The sequence below is a fragment of the Macrobrachium rosenbergii genome, chromosome 11, assembly GCF_040412425.1.
Source record: "Macrobrachium rosenbergii isolate ZJJX-2024 chromosome 11, ASM4041242v1, whole genome shotgun sequence".
In the NCBI taxonomy this organism is placed as follows: Eukaryota; Metazoa; Arthropoda; class Malacostraca; order Decapoda; family Palaemonidae; genus Macrobrachium; species Macrobrachium rosenbergii.
Genome location: NC_089751.1, coordinates 34,894,031 through 34,915,382, shown reverse-complemented (window position 1 = coordinate 34,915,382; position 21,352 = coordinate 34,894,031). Strand labels below are relative to the sequence as shown.

The following is a 21,352-nucleotide window of genomic DNA, read 5'->3' as shown; positions in this document are numbered from 1 at the left end:
AAGAGTGACTAAGGACGTTAACAAAAATTACTGATAGCTGTCTTTTCCAATTTAAATCTCCTTCAAACTTCTCGTGCACAATGGAGTAAAGAGTGTACAGACCTGGACTTAAATTGATATTATTTTCATTTGTTCGATGTATTAACACAAATTCCAAGAGGTTCCTCGAGAAATTTTATTATATCTTGAATTGCGACCACGAGACGAAGCGTTTCTTTGTGATTTGTCACTGAGGTGTACGAAAGAGAGCATTAATCTTTTGGCCAACTGTAATTGAATATTTCAGGTGATTTATTCTGGCATATAATTCCGTTCTCGTGCCGCCTAAATAAAATGAATCACAGTCCACACATGCGATTCTGAAAAACTATTCTTACTATGTTGAGGACAGTGTCATTTGAGCCTGTTTTATACAATGTTGTTTTACGAAAAAATGAGATGCACATTAATCATTTCAGCAGTGATTTGATGGACTCAAAGCCGCTAAAATGAGGAAAAATAAGTGTATTCATTGGCAAGGTAATGCCACTTTTATGATATGTCTAATAGCTTTGCTGTAGCAGGTATCCAGATTATAGCCTGAAAAATACAATTCCGTACATATTCTTTGCATGTTCTGTAGTTTGTTATACAGGAATCCAGAACTGATAGTTGATAGTATATAAAGCTCGCGTGAAATACTATGCAGAATACAGATGATTTTATATAAAATGTGCCCTGAAAAACAATGAACTTTAGTTAAAATTGTTTTGTTTTTATGGATGCCACATATTTCATCGCATTGGTTTCATTCGTTCTGTGATAGTTATTATATTAATTTTTCAGCTTTCTAAGAATACTTACTACACTTCACATACGAGTATCTTTTTTTTTTTTTGTGTGTGTGTGGTTTATCGGAGTTGAATAATGGTTTACTAGCAGCGAGAGCAGTCCGAAACTCAGCTTTTCTTCGTGTCTCTGATATCCGTACTGCCAGAGTTGTGGGGAACCTTTCCGAGCCTACTCTTGCTTCAATATCCTAAAATCCCAAGTCTGGGATTTTGATTGAAATTACGATAGATGACTGGAAATCGATGCACCCGATAATTGGGTTTCTTGGCCCTACGGAAGTCTGGAAAATTAGCGAAACAACGAAGAATGGCTCTTTTAAGAATAGGAGTTTTCGCTGGGGAGAAAATTGTGTTCCCGTCTTTTTCGCTCTATATTTAAAGCTGTCTTTCTTGCATTCTTCATGTCCTTCTCAGGGGACTCGTCAATTCTTTTTTTTTTTAAAGAATTGGGTCTCTCTCTCTCTCTCTCTCTCTCTCTCTCATTTCCTTTGCTAAGAACTGGCATCTCCCTTCTCTGAATTTCCATGTGGCAAGATTGAACGTCTTCCGCTTTCGTAATGGCTGAGTGTGAAAAGGAGGATGTTGTGACAGACTTTCATTTCCTTTGTCGTGCTAGGAATTTTTTTTTTTTTTTTTTTTTGCTGAAATAATACCGATAGGCAGCTATTCTTCAGTTCTACTCTGCGTTATAGATATCTTAACCTGCATATTCACACACTTTTACAGTTCGTGTATAGGCTATACCTGAGTGAATGACTGTGATGTTTTTTATTTTTAAAATGGGCTCTAAAATGTTTGCATCTCTATACCAGTGTGTTGTTGAATCATGAGAAACGCGTTAAGTCTCTATTTCCGGGTCACTTACTCACTCCATTAGCATTGTTGTGGGCATCGTTATATTAAATGGTACTCATTATGTCTGCCCGCGGTGCCCATTTTCCTTTTATACCAAACCATTTCTTAGTTTCTGAATAACTTCTTGAATACATTTTAATCTAAACTTGAGAAGACTAATTCCAATCCATATTCCTCTATGAATTCTGCTTTTCTTTAATTTTCTAGGGGTTAAAACTTTTCCTTTATCATATTGCTAGATTAGCAAAGAGTGAACTTTGTTTCTATGCCGGAGGAGTGTCTGTTGTTCCACATCCTGTCAAATGGATTATTTTCATTCTTACGGTGAGATGTTCAGTTTTGATGTCCAGTTATCAGAAATGTGTCTGTATTCTTTGATGCTTCTTACTTTGTTTCACACTGTAAGGTTGTGTGTTTAAGGCTTTGTAGCAACATAAACAAAATGATGATTCACGGCAGAAATTTTCCTCAGCTATCTTTAAAATATCTTCTGCACACATACTTTCTTCATTTTGGTACATCTGCCTTTTAAGTTTGTTATATTTAAATTCCATCTCCCCCAAACACCACTTACTCTCTCATACACATGCAATCACACTCAGTTATATATATATATATATATATATATATATATATATATATATATATATATATATATATATATATATATATATATATATAAACACCTTACTCTCTCATACACATGCAAGCACTCACACTCACTTATATATATTATATATATATAATGTGTGTATGTGAGTTTTTGTCTCCTACAATGTGACATTTTTATATTCGCATACAGTAAACAATTAATGGCGTTTAATATCAAATTCACTCAGTTCTAACTGATGAGAGAGAGAAGGAAAATTCAGTGAATGTTTCTCTCTTAAAAAAAACACACAGAAGAAGAAACTGTAGATCTTTGACGATGTAATATAAGTTGACGAACCTCAGAAAGTAATGCGTCAACCAAGCCATGGAAACTGAAAGTACATCACCCTCGAACTGATACCGGGCCGTGACATTGTGTTTATATCAGAGGACATAATACAAGCCGCGTGGCTGCAGGAGAGAGAGAGAAAGAGAGAAAGAGAGAGGTACGTGGGTGTTGGTAGTTCTGACGCTGAGTGAGTAGGCGGGTTTTGGGTTAGCGGGGAGGTCGCTGTTTTCGGATTACGAAGAGCGAGTGGAGCCGTTGTCTCTGTCGTGGGCGTGTGAAATCGCCTGAAAACTTTTAGCAGAGCTGAGCTGAATGAATATCGAGAAGGGGTGGGCGTTTTTAATGGGGAATATTAGATGTCAAATAGCTTGTGGTGTGGGTGTAGCGTGGGTGGGTGGGTGTGGCCGCTTGCCTCTTCCCCCCTCCGCCTAAATTTTGACCATGAGAACCAGTTGTGAAAATCATGAAGGAAATGAATAATAACTGATACAGTTCAATATATATTCATAAAAATCTATATTGCACAGTAAGTACTTTCTTTAATTAAATAAAAATTACAAAATACTGCAAATAAGTTTAATGAAAATCTGTGAGAAGATATATTTTGCCCACCGCCTACCTGACTAACGTCTTAGCTAACCCTTCATGTCCTTTAGCAAATTGTTTTGTAAAAATAAAACTTTTTTATGACTGTCAGAAAAATTTACATATTAGGAGATGCGGTAACTAGATATATTAGACATATGCATACGCTTGGATGTGTATGTATATTGCATGACTGTGTATGTATATATAAATTGTATACAGTATATTTATTATATATATATATATATATATATATATATATATATATATATATATATATATATATATATATATATATATATATATATAAAATATACTGTATATATAAAGCATTAGTATGGCATACTGTAACATGTTTGTAAAAAGGATTTCATGAAAAGTTAAGGAAAGAAACCCGCTGAGGCTTAATGACATAAGTTCTCTGATGAATTAGAAAAGATTTTTTTATCAAATGAGAATTTCAAAATAGGGTTTACTGAATTTGAATACAGGCTAAGTAAATGTAGAAAGACGAGGTCATGGTAAGGATTACCTTGTGTCCGTTCTCAAAAAATTTCCTTAAGGAAACTGTACGTTTTTAAAGAGAGAGAGAGAGAGAGAGAGAGAGTGTGTGTGTGTGTGTGTGTGTGTGTGTGTGTGTGTGTGTGTGTGTGTGTGTGTGTGTGTTTCAGGCACGGTAATTTGCGTGAATTAATTTTCCGTGAATTCAGTTCTGATAGGCTACAAATAATTTTGTATTTTTTACCAGTCAATGGAAAAGTTATGTACCGCTGGGGCATCGTGTATGCAAATGTATTGTTGGATGGATTTTACAAAAGCGTTTATATACGAGTCACAATCATAATATTTTGTTTATGACAGAAGCTGATAACATGTCACTGTGTGTTATTGAAAATGATCCAGTGTAGAAAAAGGGGCCTGTAATTTTGAAATGCCGCGTTTTTCCTAGTGCTGTCTCATAACTAACTGAGGGGGGGCCTGCTTATCCGGGGAGAGGGACTCTACTATTTTTTGAATGGATGAATGGTTTTTTTATATTATTAAAACGATTGTTGTATTGGTACCTACAGATACCCATCTCTCTCTTTATTTCTCTCTAAACGATGCTATTGTATATTGTGTTAAATGTATATGTTTACCTAATAATATTAGACTGTAGATAGGCACAGAAATGTTATTGAGGGCGCCCATTTATTCCTTTGCCTTTACTCCTACTGTTTGTTAATATCAAAGGTTGCAGAATTAATTGAATCAGACTTGAGCTCCAAGTATGTAATATAATGATTATAACAAACACCTTTTTAAGGAGAATCGTAATTATCGATTGTAATAATAACCATTATTATTTTGAGAATGGTAGTTTTGAAATAGATAATAATAATAATAATAATAATAATAATAATAATAATAATAATAATAATAATAATAATAATAATAATAATATCATATCTGCTGACGCATCCTTGTTCTTCTTTGAAATCAGAGTTAGCACTAAAGTTTCAGAAATTAAACACGAGACAGATATTCTTGCCCGTTAGCCCCATGCTTTTAATTATTGCCATGTGTTTCTGTGCAAGACATTGGTCAATGGGAGCAAGTCTAGGACGGAATACCTCATTCGTCTCATAAATTGTCACATACGACTATCCCACTGTAAACAATAATTACGGCTATGGCCCAGTGCATTGTGGGTACTGTTGCTGAGCCGCGCTGGTAGGTTTGGCGCATTCGCTACTATTGCAGTAGTTTCATGTTCTTAAGAATTTTTACGTAATTATTATGACCTCACAGTACAGTTATTAATATATTTTGGAAAAAATAATTTTATAAACCTTGTGAAAAATATTCATGTAATATACTCTGCAGTTAAAAATTGAGAACGAGTGAAGATTCATGACTACATTTACTTGAAATTTAAAGCATTAATTACTGCCAGGAGTTTTTTTTACGTAGTTACAGATCATAGGAAAACCTGTTTGTTTCATATTTATGTCAGCGGCAAGTGAAGGACCCTGCGCATTTGTTCTAGTGTACTGAAACCAGTGATAACAGATGTTTCTGCTGTATTTAAGTATCCGTGTTTATTGGGAGTATTGTGCACTCGGTAAATGTGTATATTCTCAGTACCATAAATAAAAAGTAGCGAATAAAATGTTATGCCCACTTCAAATGATGAGACGTGTTCTCTTAGAAGAAGGTCCGAAATTTAATGGTGACCCTGACCCTTCAAAATTGTAATTTATGCACCTATAACATGAATTGCTATGAATCTAGACACTCAATTCCAGAAAGGCAGTATGCTTAGGAAACAGAAACTAAAAAGATATCAGGAGATAGGTACTCTTGATGTGCTTTTAGTTAAAATAGTTTTGCCTAAGACAGCCTTGATAAGGGATTTCAGTACAGATTAGCTCTAATATACTTTAGGATTGCCCGCAAAATGGGTAACCACAAGGCTCATATATAAGATTCATGATCTTGATGTTCAGTAGTTGGTATTCTAGAGACATATCGACAGTGTTTTAGTAAACCTAGACCTATCATATCTGAGATTTCAAAGGGCAAAGTTCCGAGACTTTTGTCGTTTTTAGTCTGAGACAGACTTAATTTTGCAGGTTGCAAATGGTAGAACTGTTGAAGTTATTTTTCCTCCCCAAATGTAAAACGAATTGCTTGCTAGCCTTAATAGGTCCTATAACAAATCAGTAAGTTGTTTAGTCAGTGGCGGATGAAGCAGAACTTCTAAAGACCAAGAGCAATGGAACTTTCGACGATACTTGGAGCTGCTCTCCACCAACAGCACTTGAAAAATGTTTCATCTGAGCGGAAGCTGCCAGAAAACTTTTTGTATTGTTCACAATGCTGCTATATTTACAGAGATGATAGTACATATCCCCCATGCTTCAGATCTTTAGTTCGGTCATTGCTGGAATATTGTCCTCCCGAAGGAATATCTGAAGCCTCACCAGATCTTTGTCTTCTAAGCAAAATCTCTCCAAATGATGGTTTACCTTTTCCTAGCAATACTGACTTTTATTTAGGCGCTTGTTGGAAGACACCCTCGTTGTACATATTTCCTGAGATATATCCAATAGAGAACTTCTGCGAACACTTTTAGCGCCTGCGCCTTCGGGATTATTCCGTGCTACTCGAACTCTGGAACATTCTTCCAGGCATATCATCAATTTTGATGTTCATAAATTTAAGGAAGGTTGTAATGCAACTTTAGAGTTGCGACATTGCATCAGTCTTTTATTTTTTCAACAACCATATATCTCTTTTATGTATATTTATTAGTCATTACTGTTATGAACGTGCTTTCATGCTGAGCAATAATGAAAATGAATGAAATGCATTGATGACTAATCCAAAATTGCCAGTACTTTTAATCGTGTCATGTTTTACTCCCAGTTCCATTGACAAACTGTCATATCGGAATTAATTTCGGCTTCCGATCCAATGACATTATAATTCACCCTTGTGACTAATGATAGAAATAGGATGTCAAGTTGATTTATGTTATCAGCAATGATTTAAATATATACCACATGCCATCCTTCTTTCTCACTTTGTGAAATTACTCTCAAGTCAGTGCATCTTGCAATTTCAGATCTAAGAATTTGTCTTTTAACTAGTAAATCCTTTCCTCTGGGAGGTGCTAACTCTAAAGAAGTAAAGATGTTCTCTCTTACTACTGAATCGAGAATGAGCCGTGTGTGCAGAAAACTTCCACTACCTCTCAGAAAACTTATACGAAAGCTACAAGAGGACGTCAGTCTTCTGACAATATGCAACCATTCACTTCTTCCTTCGCACCCTCTGACGTTTTCTGAATATTTTAGCTCGGTTGAATTACATGTGAAAATCATCATCCCTTGCAAGAAATATATTAGAGCTCTTTTCGGACTGACTTATACCTACCTAACCGTTTCATAAATGTACTCGTAACTTTCAGGAAATCTCAAAATTATTATAGACTCCGGATCAGGTTCATCAAAAAGTCTGAGATTTCTGGCTGTTTTGTTAATAGTCTCAGCATGCTAACTTTTTTTTTTTTTTTTGACCTTGGCTTTTGTCTGTCAAGGATTATCTCTGGTTCCTTGTTTATCAACCGTGAGTTTTCATATCTTTAAAAGTAGGTGAATGTCATAATTACTGCAGATAGATTAAACAACTCTCTCTCTCTCTCTCTCTCTCTCTCTCTCTCTCTCTCTCTCTCTCTCTCTCTCTCTCTCTCTCTCTCTCTCTCCCAGGTTAGCTGGCTAATGATGTGATTGCACTGTACACATTGGTAATTATCGTCATTATCGTAGGCCATTTGTGAAACTGCTAAGATTATATCGTAACCTTAATGCTTTTTCTAACAGAAAATAGTTTCCTTTATCCTGTCAAATTTACTTCATTTTTTATGGAGATATTTTTCTCATCGTTTTCGTTATTTTCCTCTCTGTTCTCTAAATTTTCTTGCACTCATTCCATCAGCAACCTAATTTAGGAATGCAATCAGTCGGAAGAAACCGAATCTCGCGAAATCATTCAGAACAAACGAGTAACAATCTCGGTGTAGTTTGTTTTACTTCGTGATTCATGTCTTGTGCGTGTTGTTTACGTTTCCATTCGAGCTTTTAGAAGCTAGATATCCGTTAATTATTGGGAGCGTTGTAGGATCGTTGTCGTATGTAGCCTTCAGTAATGATATTCTTGTCATCCTTGCAAATTAGGCAGTGCATTTCTTGCAATTAATATCTCTACCCAAAAGCAAATCGTGATGTTTATCATTGTAAAAGAGATCTCTAAGAGATTAGCAAATTTGGTAATGTGGGTTATGATGCTCAGTTTGTCTAAAACGCAGACTTCATTTATGAACCGTTCTTGTGCCATGCATGTGCGAAATTATTTTGATAGAATTTGGCTTCACCTTTCGACGCTGCTTGCATTTTCGTAGCACTGGACATTGTAGCATTAAATGCTCCTCTCCCCCCCTCAAAAAAAGGATACGTTTTATTTGAAAAGCTTCCATGCCTACAAAAATAACATCAGAACGCCACGTACTGCAGATCCATTGTTCTACCAGTGGTAGGATTTTGCTCTGCCTGAACGTCAGCTGCATCTAGGAACAAGATTGGCTGATGTGGTGACTTTCCTTCTCGTAACACCTGATTATGACTTAATTACTGATCTCATCTGTCTTTAGAAGATATCCTGTTTATCCATCTTCAATTTTTTTTATTTAAAAAATAACTCTTTGGAAATCACATAGTGCCTGGGTTTATCGTACAGTTAGTGTGTGCTGTGTTCGTGCACGGAATAAGATTCCATGTTTTATTTTGAAATCACGCTACACAATACCTAAGGTCTTGTTGTTGACTGAGTGGAACTGTCTAACTCATAACACAGTACTTCGTGCGACAGTCTATATAATTCTTAAAGTCTGTTCCTTTCCTTGTTATTTATTTTATCTGTATATAACTGTGCCAGTTTCCCATTTACTTTCTCGATGAGAGTATTGTATTCTGGGGAGCCTTGCTAATCGAGTAAATGGCTTTTATATGTGATTCATTTGAATTCTTTCACAATATGAAGACTGATAATGAGACAATTTGTCTGTTCCTTCCATTGAAAACTTCACTGCATGCCAGATTTCTTATGCTTAAAAGCTCATAAAATTGGCAACATTAAAGTTAATGACATCAACTTATATGAAGGAACGAAGCGATAGTGCGTGAAAAAAGGATAAAAATGCACTATCTGGTAGTGAACTACAACTGGAGTATTTTCATAAAACTCTGCTGCCTGGAAGGGTCGAGTTAATGAGTACATAAGTGAATTGCGTCAGTCCCTCATTTTGTATCGTAGTTGTTGTGCACAACATTTTCGAAATATTAAAATTTATAAAGATTCTCAGCGAATACTTTCATTTTCGATTAAGTTCCTGTCACTTCGTATGCGTCGATTGATACGAGATATGAGTCAGATGCGCTGTATTGATGTTTCATTTGCAGTGATACAAATTTTCAGTTTATTCGTGATACATATTCCAAAACATTTTTGTGTAGTGAAATTGTTCAGTGCCTTTTACAAAGTGTTACGAAACTTTTCCATTATTTTAGTTATCAATATCCATATGGTTTTGCTTTCAAAAGTTTTTTCCAGTTTACCAAAAAGGTCATAGATACACCATCACTCACTTATGCAAGTACATAAACTACACAGACACACACACACAGCAAGGTGCGTTTACTAATTTACATATTAAATATTATCATTCACAGTGTGGTTGCATTTTAATGGAAGGAGTCGAGAAATCAAAATTAGAAAGCAAATAAGAAATGACTGCTGCAGCTGGAAAAAAGATGAATTAATCCTTAGACATAAGAGAATGTGCGCTTCCAGTAAGGGAAATCCAACTAGTGGTGTGGAGGTAACGGCACAGCCCGAAAGTTTGAGAACTTAAGTCCAGTGGTCACTAACAAGTGTTAAGCATTTGAGATGACCCCTCTGCTTGAGTAAAACATTATTATAGGGAGAGGATTTTGAATGCTACAACTATCATTCAGGTTGGGGACAATGTGTAGTTTTTTTATCTTCATTTATTTACAATAACATTCACTATTTTTTCCGTTCATTCGTTGGTGCACGTTTACATTTTTTATTGATGTAAGCATTCATTTTCCGTCTTATTTTTCTTTCCATTCATTAATGTTCATTTCTTCTTTATTGGCATTCCACAAATAAAGACATTATTACTTTAAATACAATTTTTCCTTTTTGAAATAGTAGCATTTTCCCCATTTGAAGTTTTCCTTACATTTGTGTTTACTAACAATGTCACGGTTATTGCAAGGATTTAAACGGACTTGTTATTTTGCTGCCAAAGCTTCGTAATCTGTGAAGTATGTGTATCAAGGAGCGCAAGTCGTTTCGTTACATCTTACAGTTTATAACGTAAAGTAATTTAGTTATTAATAAACTTCCAAAAACCTCTCTCTCCAAACTCAGCAAAACTTTGATAAGGATCTCCATTGCTTCTCCAAGTATAGATGGTGGTCATCATTATATATCGGTATTACTATTAGTCTCAGTCTTTTACGTTGATGCCGATTTCTGTCAGAATCGGAGTTGATGAACAAAATAATTCAGTATTAAAAAATGACTGAGCTTCCAGAAATAGCTAACCATTCGAAGTAGCCGAGCTGCGGGGGATGTCTCGTGAGGAATGGCAATTTTGAAAGTGGCATGCGATGAGAAATGGTTATTGACCGATCCTTGAGAAATTATTAACGTAAAAAGACTGAGGCTTGAGGAAAGTGGTGAATATTTCAAGGCCACTGAACGTCGAGGATTAATGAGCCCTAAGAAACGCTTTAGGAAGCAGCAGTGATGAGAAATGATCAAGCGATGGACATTGATTGCGGGTACTGAAAGACGTCCATGCTCTGGGAAGTGGCTGACTTTGAAAACTGATGATTTTGAAGATGACCGATTTGAGAAATAACCGAACTTCTGTAAAAGATTATTACAGTGAAAAACAATTATACTGTGGACGAAGACGGGACATTCAGATATTACTGAACTGGAAGTTACAGACAATTGCGAATTTATTGAACTCATAATGACAGATCAATGCAAATTTATTGACCTTATAATGAAAGAGCCTTAAAATTATGACTGAGCGCTGAGAAATGACGGAGTGTTGTGAAATTCACGGAGGCTTTATCCCTTAACCGTTTCACACTGTTCTTCAGCTTTGCTTTAATTAGTCATTAAGATCTACAATTGTAAATGGTAAACTTCGTCGTGGGGTGAAGATTCGTATGTTAATACGCGTCTTCTTATGTAAATTAATCTCATTTTGAGGAGCCTCTACTCGTACGCTGAGTGCTGACAGTCCTTTCGAAAACTAATTAGAATTTTTTTAATGTCAAGAGGCTAAAGAAATGAACTGTTGCTGAAAATGAAGGCCTGTTAACAACAAAAATATAGCCAGTGCTAGGTTATTATTATTATTATTATTATTATTATTATTATTATTATTATTATTATTATTATTATTCCAGGTTTTCCTCTAGTAGATGAAACATAGTGTCACTGATAGGAAAACCTGACACTACCAGACAGGAACTTTTTCGCCATACAGTAGAAAAGTTTGTAGACCATCTCACCTCATATCTCTCTCTCTCTCTCTCTCTTTCTTACGCACACACACAAACATAGACGCTCAGAAACACATCTTTTTCTGTGTGTGTGTGTGTGTGTGTATGAATTCCCGAAAATTCTAAAGTGATGAGTGCGTATGCTCATTCCATCGCTCTTAACTCTACCAAAGGCTATGAACTTGTTCGTTTTTAATTAGTTTTGTTGGCGCTGAGAAACTTTTGTGAATTGTGATTGTAATAGCGCTCATTGTAAAAGGGTTCCTGTCTTGTAACCATTGAAGTGAAATGAAATTTTTAAAAATAAAATTAGTCGCATTATGTTACCAACCCGTGAGGGTAATTTTATGTAGCCATTTTTTGTGTCCAATTTTATTCTATCATTCCAGGTTTTTTATTTATTTTTTTTATATACTTATGTACCTTTTTTTATATATACTTATCTCCTGAATATGGCTCAGCTCCCCTTCCTATTTATTGTACTGCCTGTTTTTAGTTGTGTGCATTTATGTAAACTCTCATGATCAGTTTCGTTAGTAAGATAATTTTATATTTTATATATATATATATATATATATATATATATATATATATATATATATATATATATATATATATATATATATATATATATATATATATATATATATATATATGTTTATATATAATATTTATTATATACATATACATATATATATATATATATATATATATATATATATATATATATATATATATATATATATATATATATATATATATATATATATATACACACACACACACATACATACATATACGCAAGATAGTCCAGTGGCTAGAGCACTGACTTCACCAGCGAAAATATTGGATTGATTTCCCTACCGAGGCGGAAAAATTGACCGGTTTCCGTTAAATCCTGCTGTCTCTTGAACCTCATCTGTGAATTATGCACTTTATAGACAGTTTACTTTGGTGTCTGCAATCAGCTTGAGTACGGTATGGTGTTAAAAACTTCATTGCAATAGTTTTATTGCATTAACATCAGTATGGTATGGTGTTAACAACATTTCAATTGTATTATGGTATGGTATGGTGTTAACAACTTCACTTCAATTGTATCATAGCATGGTATGGTGTTAACAACTTCATTTCAGTTGTATTATTACATCAACATCAGTATAGTATGGTGTTAACAACTTAATTTCAATAATATTATTAAATTAACATCAGTCTCAGTTAATTTTTCCCCACGAGAAAAGTATGTTCATTATCAGATGCTCATTGTCAGTGACAGAGTGAACTACTGAAAAAGCTGTCAGAATTTTTTTAAGCATTGCCTTCACAACATCCTTGACACCTGAAACAGGAATAGCATGTAAAAATACAGAAAGTCTCGATCCCAGCGAAATTCTGTAAAAACAGGTTTAATTTATATAATAATTGACATCTTTTTACTTTCAAGGCAACGACTATTAGCTAGAGCTTTCGCAGGTCAGTGGAGTTGCACCCTAGCATGGTTTACAAATTATTCACCTTGCCCTACGGGGATGTGATATGCAAGCAGATACGCGTGTGCATAGAAAATTTTAGTAAATTCCGTATAATTCAATGGCTCCCTACCTTGGATCCAGATAACATAACAGTAAAGCAGTAATCCTGATTATAATACATATTTCCAGCAACAGTGTTGCAGTATTGATGTTCTGCGTCATGAAGGAAAATGAATGTCATTTGAGCTCGGTGACATTCAGAATCACGTCATCAAGATTCATCATTAAAAATAAATTAGAGATTTAGATGATAGTGGCTCACTTAGAGGTTTCGTGATAAAGCACTCGTTGCTTTTGTGAATAAATGCACTAATCATCCTTTTACAAGTATCTTCAGTGTTCGATATATTAAGTGGAATATAGCATCACATCAGTTTTTTTCTCTTTATTCTTCACGGCCGGTGATATTTCAAAATTAGTTTGTGAACTTTTCTCCTGTGTTTTTATATTTTATCGCTGTTGTATTTTTAGCTCGTGGGAGTTATTTTCAACCAAGTGAACTTTTCCTTGACATTTCTCAAGTCAATCAGAGCAGAGCTGCGTAGATACACGAGGTCTTGGGGTTACTATTTCTCTCTCAGTTTTAATTTATGACTGTACATCTCTCTTCATATATCTTTTGCGGTCGTTTAGGGCGAAGCTTTCAATTCTAGCTTAGCATTCTCTTTCTTTTTCCTCCTTTTCCTATGAATTTTCCCTGCCGTTTCCTATTCATACATTCATAATGTTTTACTGGTTCCTAAATCTCTCTCTCTCTCTCTCTCTCTCTCTCTCTCTATGAGGCTTCTCTCTCTCTCTCTAAGCATTTCCATGTTCACTGCATTACTTATTTCGGGAGTACCCCGTTTTTAGTTTTTTCTTTTGGTTACGTCTTGAAGAAATTTCATTTTACCTGCACTTTTATTTAGAAAAGTTTTCATTTTGTCATTTTTCTCTACCGTGTTTTCCCCTGGCTATAAGATAAAGCGTCAAAAATAAAGTTCCTTTTAGTGCTCTGTTCCAAGGGCGTTTTTATTTATTAAGTAATTTATTTTTGCTGCATCAGAAACCCGTTCAACAGAACGCGCCGACGCCATTCAAAATTCTGAGCCCCAGGTGAACGCATGTGTCTTTTTCACATTAATCCCAACTTTTATCACTGCTGTGATGGCGTCATCACCCCTCCTAAATATTTTCCGATACTTGATAAAGTAGAAGACTGTTTTGGGTGACGAAGGAATATAGGAAACGTTCTCTCCTGCCTTCTGTGTCTGTGTGTGTGTGTGTGTGTGTGTGTGTGTGCGTGCGCGCGCGCGCGTTCTCGCGCGTGTATATGTGTGCGTTTGTGTGTGTGTATGTGTTGTGCTGAGTCTGCCTCGAAGGAGTACTGTAGATCTGTTATTAGTATTTTTTTTTATTTTGTCTTACACAGATTAAACCGTATAAATTATTTATTTTCTGTTTGCACTCAGAATTGTTTTGTATGATACAAGCCGTTCGTAACATATATAACATAGAAGCTTCATTGAGAATCTGAGAAATATTTAGAAAATGTCATTATGTAGAAAGCTATAGTAAGCCTTGTAGTGCATGAGTAATATTATACTGTACTTGAAAACCTCTTCGTACATCGTGGCATACCGTTTATGACGTCACAAGCTTCTTGTACTTTACGCCTAAACGAGTCCAATTATGAGGTGACAAAGGTGGTGTAGGCAAAGTTGTTTGAAGCATTTTTCATGTGAAAGGACTTTGAGGGTGAAACAAGGGTTCACTTCAAGGTGTAATTAGTGTTCATACTGTGGATCTGTAGATAATGAAGGAACTGGAGACGCGTGATAATTTCGTTCTTATGTAGGTATTATTATTATTATTATTATTATTATTATTATTATTATTATTATTATTATTATTATTATTATTATTATTCAGAAGATGAACCCTATTCATATGGAACAAGTCCACAGGGGCCACTGACTTGAAATTCGAGCTTCCAAAGAATATGGTGCTCATCAGGGAGCAAGGGATGGTGAAGGGAAATACAGAAAGAGACCTCACTTATTAAAAAATAATAATAAATTATTAAATAGATAAAAATGTATTAAAATGCAAGGGGAATAGCATTATGGTAGTAATGCATTGCATTATATTATCAAGTTCATGTTTATTGTAGAATCATATTGTTTTGTTCACTTTGTTCTTGTTTATCTCCCGACTTTGGCCTTGAATGAGTTGTCCATTTTCGAACTTGACACTGCAACAAAACCATGACGGGGAACAAAGGTTACAAAATACCACCTGTGTAACTGCAGCATTCATACCCCTTTCCACTCCTGTCTCGCAAAAAAAGGGGGGAGGGGATTTCAATTATTTTTAGTCTATCTGAACATAACTTATGCAGCCCTTGGGGCAGATTTCTGTGTTTTTAGTAAATTTTTATGAATACTTAAACGATAAAAAGGGTAATTGTGTAAATAAGGGACAAAAACTGAGTGGATTTTTAAAGTACAGAAGTAGTATAGAAGTTGTTTTATGCAGTTTTTGGTAATGATTTCGTAAACTCAGTAATTTACCGTTGCAATTTCTACAGAGCTTAATAAAAACTGCATATTGTGGATGTAAATGTAAACCTTCCCTTAACTTCCGTTATGCGTAACAAAATGGAATTTCTCTTGTGCCTAGGAAAAAATTCTCAATAGAGAGAGAGAGAGAGAGAGAGAGAGAGAGAGAGGACTTATCTTGGAAGTAAGTTCACAATCTATGTAGTTTTCCACGAAATATATCCTTGGTAGTATACCGTATCTTTTTCGCTTCTTCGATACCCGGAGGATAAATCTCCTTGAAATTAAAATCATCCCTTTGTTGGCACTATTTATCCTCCGATTTATAAGGATATAAAAGGGAGGTCAACATCCCTCTCTCGGCGAAGGATAATCTTGAAAGGAAAGACTTTATATCTGGAGTGGATAGATTATTCTCTCTCTCTCTCTCTTTCTCTCTCTCTCTCTCTCTCTCTCTCTCTCTCTCTCTCTCTATATATATATATATATATATATATATATATATATATATATATATATATATATATATATATATATATATATATATATATATATGTGTGTGTGTGTGTGTGTGTGTGTGTGTGTGTAAATATGTGTAATTATTCATGTATGTGGTACAGTCTTTTATTAAAAGAAGGTCCTAGATAATTAAGAAGACTGTCAGGGTTACATTAAAAAGATTCTCTGTTTATTAGAACAATATCCAAAATAAAATTAATTCGAAAATAAAGAGAGTAGCAAGCTTACCGGGTGCCTGACCAAACTGGAGTGCTCACATTCCTGTGTTTTCTTTATTGTACAGTTTGCGAAAGCGAGAGCACTGTAGATTTTTGTTGGTAGCTCCGTTTGCTGTAAATCTCCAAGCCGATAGGACGATCCCTTTATCTAGTCCAGCCCTAAAAACAAAATTAATCAAATGAAAAGGAAACAAAAATGGCGGTGGCTGGTTAGCCTCCTCTGGGAGTGATAGATCAGCCTCCGATAGGAGAACTTTATAGGTTTCAGTGAGAAGAGAAGCAGCCTCCCTGATTTAGAGGTAGAGGGACAGGAAACAGCGGACCATAGCAATATTGGGATTCCAGGATTTTCTCGGGGTAAATGTTAGAAGGGCGAACGGATGGCAGATGAACAGCGACCTGCTGTCTTTCGTGTTAATAGGACAGTAATCGAATTAATATCTGCAGTGCTGTGGGATAGAGCGGTATATCCTTCAACTGAAAACACGAGAATGTTAAAAACGTGAAGTACCTAAAGTCAACAGTTACATTTGGTTTAATCTTAGAAAAGGAAACCAGTTGTCCAGCGTCCCCTGTGTGACTCAGTATTGCTCACTGGAACGAATAAGGAACATATAACGCTAAACTAGCTTTAATGAAGAAAGGAGCTGTTCGATAGCGAAGTGAAATTATAATTCTAGAAGCAGATTTATCCTATAGAATTGTGTGATATCTTTAAGGCAGGCATGATGTAATTGTAATTCTTTATATGTGGATAGAGGAGAGTTGGACTTCATCGTTATCAGAGGTGGTGGAAGTTTTGAATCGAGTTAAAAGAGAAGAGGGCACAAACATGTTTGGACAAACCACTCGACAAAACGAGGCTCCCCATTCCGATAAGATACTGTGATGAAATTTGACATACTGAGAATGACCACTTGTTGTTTGTCACGTCAACACTAAACATTCATCGGTTTCCCATTCTTCCTTCATTTTTTAAGACCTTCCAAAAATTTCATTAGGGTCCATGAAACTGAAAATCTCCCCCTAAACATTCAAACTTATTCAGTGAAACAAAACAAATATTTCCTGACAAAGATTTCATACATAGTTCCAAATTTCGTTCTTGTTTTTCAGGCTTTTTTTTCATATGCAGTCTGAGGTTAATAAAAATTCAGCGTACACCCCGAAACCTTTCCATACGAGCTCCCGCGCTCTTTCATCTATTGCATCACTTCAGTTTTTCCAGTAACACCTCTCACGCATTCCGGTCACTGACCCCTGTGATGATGCCCTTTGTGCCCTTTGGATAATAACATTTATTTTCACTCTAGTTTCCTATTTTCATTCATCCTGTCATCTTACCTGTTTTATTTACAAAACCTGCAATTTCCGCTTTCCCCTTACGACTTACTCGCTTTGTTTTTCCAAGTGATTGTTTCCCTTGAACGATCACAACTCGTTCTTGTCGACTGAGCGGCGAGCGCTGGCGTTCAGTTCTTCGAAAGTTTGTTTACCAGCAGAAGCGTTGGCTTTGCTCTTCGCTAGTTCTTTGGTACTTACCCACTTCTCGTTATATTTATTTTTTGCCGTTTCCCTTGTGTGTATGTTGGTTGTATATTACGATGTGCTACCTGGGGTGTAGTCATTTTTGGAATGAGGTTGCCAGACCTTTGTTTTTCACTCTAGGTTGCAACATACTGAAGTTGCTATTTTTGTTACTCTTGGCTGCAGCCTGCTGCAGCTGAATAATTGCCAGGTACATAATTTATTGTTTATACCCATGAAGCACAGTGGGTTATAACGAAATGTATCCACATGTATTTATGTATGATTTAAATAATTCACGATGCACCAAAAATACATAATTTTTTCAAATTTACGAATGACCTAGTGCGTTGTCAGCAATACTGCATCAGTGGAGTATATTAATTGCAAAAGAATGGAAATAACATGAAAGTCAAGGCTAAGATAAGTGTGGTTTGTGTAAATTGAACCACGTTAATTTTGTTAAGTACTGTTGCCTAACGAGTGGTTCCTTCTGCAGGTAGTTTCTTCAGCGTATACCCCCGGCACCGTCGCCTAATCAGCATTAACAAGAGGCAGACAGGACGCACCAACTTTGAGTTCAACCTCCGCCATGACTGGAATTCTTTACTCTCCGACGATGAAACTCTCCTCTTCAAGCATTTCTCGACGGATTTCTTCCCTGAGGTAAAAATTCGGTTGTAGTTGTTTCATATTAAATCATTTATATTAACTTTTAGTCAAGTCATTTTAGGTTTAACTTGTGTTAAATGTGTATGATTGATTTCCTGCTGTTTTGATTAGTACTTAAAAATTAGTGTAGGATTAAAAAGTGCTGAGGGTGAGAGAAAAGGGGAGTGGTATGAAATATTAATAAGATTTCGCAGTAGAAGCCGTTCATTACCTGAGCTAACTTGAGGGTACATATTGTTAATGTCTGGCATCGTTTTTCTCCCTTTTATTTCGTATCGTCATTTTCTGAACCTCTATTTTTTTTATCTCACGTTGGGCACAGTAAGCCCTCACTATTTCTGTTCGCTCGTATATCCTTCATATCAAATTTACTCTGTGACTATCTTTTTCTCTGTACCCTTGCTTTGCACACTACATACGTGCTACATAGTATCTGATTGATTACCTACTGGCCAAGGCTGTTTCCATTTTAAAGTGGTCATTTTTAGTGTATATAGATAGATAGATAGATAGATAGCAGAATTTATTTATTCGCAGTTGTGTGTTATATGGTAGGCTGTCATTTCGTAGTAGACGGCTACTGCTTGTTTTCGGCAGTTTATGTAAACCTCTTGACTTGAACAGACTTGGGTTTCAGTGACTCCTTGTTTTCTTTTCAATTACTCGAGTGCTGGCCTCATACTTAGGGTTAGTTTGTTCTTCTTTATACATACCGCTGGCCACTTGACCTCCCTCGGCTGTCTTACATGCGATATACTTACTATGTGATATATGAGGAATGAGGACATACGAAGGTTTTTAAATGAGCACTGTACAGACATCAATAAACAATGCTTTCTTATTCATAAAGCTACCAAAATTAGTTTTTAGTGAAATGTAAGTATTTTATTAATGCGTACAATTATGTTTCTTTGCGACAGTATCTGTTATTATAACGAATTTGGATAGGATTCTGAATTACGTATAGCTGGTGAAACTTGAAGGGTATTTGTAGCCCGGTTGGCAGGCGACTGTCGGCATTCCTGTAATAGGTCTGGAATCGTTTGTGCTTTGTAATGGTTTATCCTCACCAAAGGCATCACGGGACTAAGCCTTCAGAGAGTTAAGTCGCTTTGGAGCACTGTAAGTCGCAAGATAAGCCTATGAAAGGTCAGTTTTACTTTAGTAAATAGTATGGTAACGAGACTGTCGCGTCATATGTTGCTGGGTAAAAATCCTTAGTTTGAAAGTGCAAAATTAATACTAGTTCCCCCCAGAAAGTGTGTAGGGTTAGGTTTGCTGTGCCTCTCGATAACTATGCCACACAAAAGTACGTGCACAGAAGAACCTCGCATTTTCTAATGCTGCTCAGATAGCAAAAGTACCTGGAGGGAGTTATTAATAATGAGTATTGAGTAAATGGTCAGATACGCTTCATATTACTTGGAAGTCGGGTCAGAATTTGCCAATGCAAGTTGTTGAAAGTCTAACCATGTAAGCAAGGAAAGTGGGTAAGGAATTGGACATATTGAATCTAGTTATTTGTAACAGTGAAAATTCTGTTGAGATCTCTTCACTCGAGAAATGTGAGGGTTAATGTGAACAATATGGGAGCTGGCATTGGATTATGAGGAAGCTATATAAATTCCCAATTTATTAAGTCAAAGCAGAACCTTTTGCTTCAAAACAGAGTTAATGGAGGTGTGATGGAAAGGTTATTAGAGGTAAACATAATTACCTCCATTTTTAATTCGGGTAATTGAACAGAATACAAAGGGAGTATCATGAGCAGACTAGCGGATGGGGCGGGAGGGAATGAAATATGGAACACGGTTGTTAAGTTGCCAAAAGTAATAAGAAAAAAAAATAGGTTTCTGTATTAGTTTCAGGTGCTAATCTTTGAGGAATAATACACCTGAGTTGCTAATAAATATTAAAATATTACTGAGAACAGAAAAATATAAACTTTTAAGGATGTTATAAACACCTCAAGGAACTAACACCAAAATGAAAATATGTATGAAAAAACTATTTGATTTCATAAACCATGTCCCAAAAACCAACTGCTGAAGCACTTCGTGTGCTTGCTTCAGGAGCCCTCCACTTAAAGAGCCGATGGTGGATTAGGTTAAGCCAGCCTTGCTCTGGCTGCTTCTTTTCCCTAGAGCAGCTCGCAACTGGGGAGATACAAATCACGAGCGTTTCCGTATTAATGCCCTCGGAAAAAGGATATTAAAGAGGCTGATTCATGATGAATTTACGGGAACAATGCCAACAGGAATTCAGAGCAGCATCTCCTTTAATAAAAAACTTGCAGCAACCGCTTGCTAACTAAGGATAGAACTAGTATACTATTCATTTACAAGAGAGAGAACTGTTCATATCTGCAAGAAGGCTACATCGGACTAACTAGGACATTCGTCATGCCCTAAGCTAAAATAGACCTAAGTGCATATTATGCTATACAGTAATAAAAATAAATAGTGCGGCAGCCGCATTTTAACTAAGGATAGCAGTAGTATAATTAACTACTCGTTTACAAGAGAGAAAACTGTCCGTATCTGTTAACTAAGTCATTCGTAATACCTAAGTGCAAATTCTGTAATAAATAAAAGAAAAATAGGAGTGCAACTGCTTGTTAACTAAGGATGGCGCTAGCGCAGTTAACCTTTCATTTACAAAAAGAACTGCGCATATCTGCAATAAAGCCAAACTTGACTGACTAGGACATTCATAATACACCAAGTTATCAGTATATCTTAATTTAACCAGACCACTGAGCTGATTAACAGCTCTCCTAGGGCTGGCCCGAAGGAAATAGACGTAAGTTGCAATATCGTCACTTCACTAGAGTTCACAAACCATGACTGCCACGCTTAAATGTTAATAGATAACGCTAAAATAATTCACAAATCAGACCACCATAAACTCCATATAGCAGAAACTATACTTATAAATAATCTACTTGTAAACCATCGACGAAAATTGAGATCAGAAGCCGA

General features: G+C 35.8%; 1 protein-coding gene across 4 annotated transcripts in view; it reads left to right on the top strand.

Moving 5' to 3' along the window:
• The window catches only part of LOC136843320 (FAD-dependent oxidoreductase domain-containing protein 2-like), a 217,614-nt gene that overhangs the window by 172,761 nt on the left and 23,501 nt on the right, over positions 1-21,352 (top strand). For all 4 annotated transcript variants that reach the window (XM_067111594.1, XM_067111592.1, XM_067111591.1 and 1 more), the window contains one exon: positions 18,199-18,365. In XM_067111594.1, the coding sequence (XP_066967695.1) occupies positions 18,199-18,365 (167 nt within the window). The remainder of the gene's footprint in view (positions 1-18,198; positions 18,366-21,352) is intronic.